Source organism: Aegilops tauschii, chromosome 5, assembly GCF_002575655.3.
Source record: "Aegilops tauschii subsp. strangulata cultivar AL8/78 chromosome 5, Aet v6.0, whole genome shotgun sequence".
Classification (NCBI taxonomy): Eukaryota; Viridiplantae; Streptophyta; class Magnoliopsida; order Poales; family Poaceae; genus Aegilops; species Aegilops tauschii.
In genome coordinates, this window is record NC_053039.3 from 501292953 (window position 1) to 501295300 (window position 2348).

General features: G+C 60.1%; 1 protein-coding gene across 1 annotated transcript; it reads left to right on the top strand.

Moving 5' to 3' along the window:
• Positions 1-1985: 1985 nt before the first annotated feature.
• On the top strand, positions 1986-2348 carry LOC141023071 (uncharacterized). The gene has a single exon (XM_073499380.1). It carries the CDS (start codon positions 1986-1988, stop codon positions 2346-2348), a length of 363 nt encoding a protein of 120 aa, XP_073355481.1.

Here is a 2348-nt window from a genome sequence, read left to right on the forward strand (position 1 = left end):
CTTACAGACTCAAAGCCCAATCGGTAAGCATGCTCACACGAAGTGGCACATTGCAGATTCAAGGCCGATATGTTTGCGCGCTTTTCCAACTATTTTTCTCAAAACGAAAAACAGCTCAAATGTAAGTGCAAAACAGCCACCTGGATTTTAGCAAATCCGCTTGCCACTTCCTCCTTTTTTTTGTATAAAATTAAAAAAATTATGTATATACAAATGTAGAAAAATTGGCTGCGCTTTAGAGCATCTCCAACAACCGCGCTACACGCGGCGCGCTAAAAAGACATTCGCAGCGCGCGGAGCACCTGTTTTTGCGCGGCGGGGTGCGTTTACTCCAACGGCCACTGTAAATTTTAGCGCGCGCGAGCCGCTCCAGCAGCCGCTGCAAAAAAACTGTGCGCGCGCTCTCGCACACATAGATAGTTCACATAGCGCACATAGTTCATCATAGCATAGATAGATAAAAAAAACTAGTCCAACAAGATAAAAACTACGGTGCAATTAGAACCTACTCCGAGTAGTCCTCATCATTCTCGCTGGTGTCGTCTGAAGTATCGAGCCACGCGTCTTCCCAACGAGGATCGTCTGAGTCGAAGAACGACTCCCCACCCGCGTTAACGAGATCGCACAACGCCTCCACGAGTGCCCCGCCGACGCCTGTCCGCCCGCTCCGCACGGCGCCTTGCCGTCCTCCACGCCCAGAAGGCGTTCTCGTCGGCAACGTCCTGCGGGTAGCACTGGCGCCACTCCGCCATGGCTAGCTCGTCCGTCTCGGCGATGAGGAGGCAGCGCTGGCGTCTGCGGTGTTTCTCACGGTCCTGGTCTGTTATAAGACGAGGCGGCGACGCGAGGTCCTGCGCCTGCTGACACGTCTGCGCCTCGTGGAAGTTCATCTGCGAGCGTGGCTTGCTGAGGCGCCACGCCACAACGTCGTAGGCGCGGGCGGCCTCGTGTGCGGTCTTGAACGTCCCGAGACTGAGACGCGCGGTGCCGGAGCGGATCTCCGTGTAGAACCAGCCGGAAGGGTGGACGCGGACGCCGCGGTAGCCCGAGCTGCTTTCGCGACGCGGCGGCATGTCGGTGGCGGGGGAAGGGCGCGGCGGCGGCGGGAGCGAAGAAGAGAGGGGCGGCGAGGAGTGCGGGCGAGTGCGCGGCTGGAGGGAGCGGACGCGCGCCTTTTGTAGAGCGCGCCGGACGCCACGTGCCAAATCTAGCGCGCGAAGGGCTGCCTTTTCCCGCGCGCACGCGATCTTTTGCCGGCACCGGAATTTCCCGCGCCCGCTGGAGCGCGCGAACCCTCTCCGCGAGCGCGATATTTGCCGCCGCTATTGGAGATGCTCTTATGAAAGTTATGAAATACAGTATCTCATTGTGTTAGCAAACCCGCTTGCTTATTCCTCCTGAGTTTTTCTCAAAAATCTGAAAGCAACTCAAATATAAGTGCAAATCCATTAAAAACAGAAAATAACTTGAATATAAGTGCAATTCTGACGGCAGGAAATTAAATAGTTAGAGCATCTCCAAACAGGCGCACGAAATATCAGGCGCGCTGGATAAACTGCCAGCTTGGCGCGCGAGAGGCCGCGCGGGGCGCTCTAGCAGGCGCGCGAAAAAAATTGACGTGCGCGGGGAAAAGCGGCAGTGCGCGCGGTGCGACGCCCAGCGCGCTGGTTAAAAGCCGTGCGCCGGTGCCCGCCAACCGCCACGATTTCCCTACCGCCGCGCCTTCTTCCTCGCCTCTTCCAGCGCCCCGCCGCCGCCGTGCCTTCTCCCGTGCCCCACTGCCGCCGCGCCGTCTCCCCCGCCATGCCGCCGCGCCCCCGGAGCAGCTCGGGCTTCCGCGGCGTCCGCCTCCGCCCCTCCAGCATTTATTACGCGGAGAACGCTCCGGCGATACACGCCTCGGGCTCGGAACATTCGAGACCGCCCAAGAGGCCGCCCGCGCGTACAACGCGCTGGCGTTGCACCTCAGGCGGCCACAGGCGCAGATGAACTTCTCCGATGTGTGGACGCACGAGCAGGCGCAGGAACTCGCGCCTCCCCCGCGACTAATCACCGACGAGGATCGCCGCCTCCAGCGAAGGCGGGAGAGCCGCCTCCTCATCGCCGAGGCGGACGAGCACGCCATGGCGGTGTGGCGCGAGCGCTTCTCACAGGATGTCGCCACCGAGAACGAGTTCTGGGCGCAGAGGATGGCAGAGCGAGCCGTGCGTCGGGCGGACAAGCGTGCGAGAAAGGAACTGGCGGAAGCCCAGATCGACCTGGGACCTGCGTCGACCTGGGACGATGAAGATCCTCAGTGGCTCGACGCGTTTACATCATCAGACTACATCACCGATGAGGACGGGTAG

What these genes read in the sequence shown, in the direction of transcription:
- LOC141023071 (XM_073499380.1), top strand. Translation starts at nt 1,986, where the DNA reads ATGAACTTCTCCGATGTGTGGACGCACGAGCAGGCGCAGGAACTCGCG.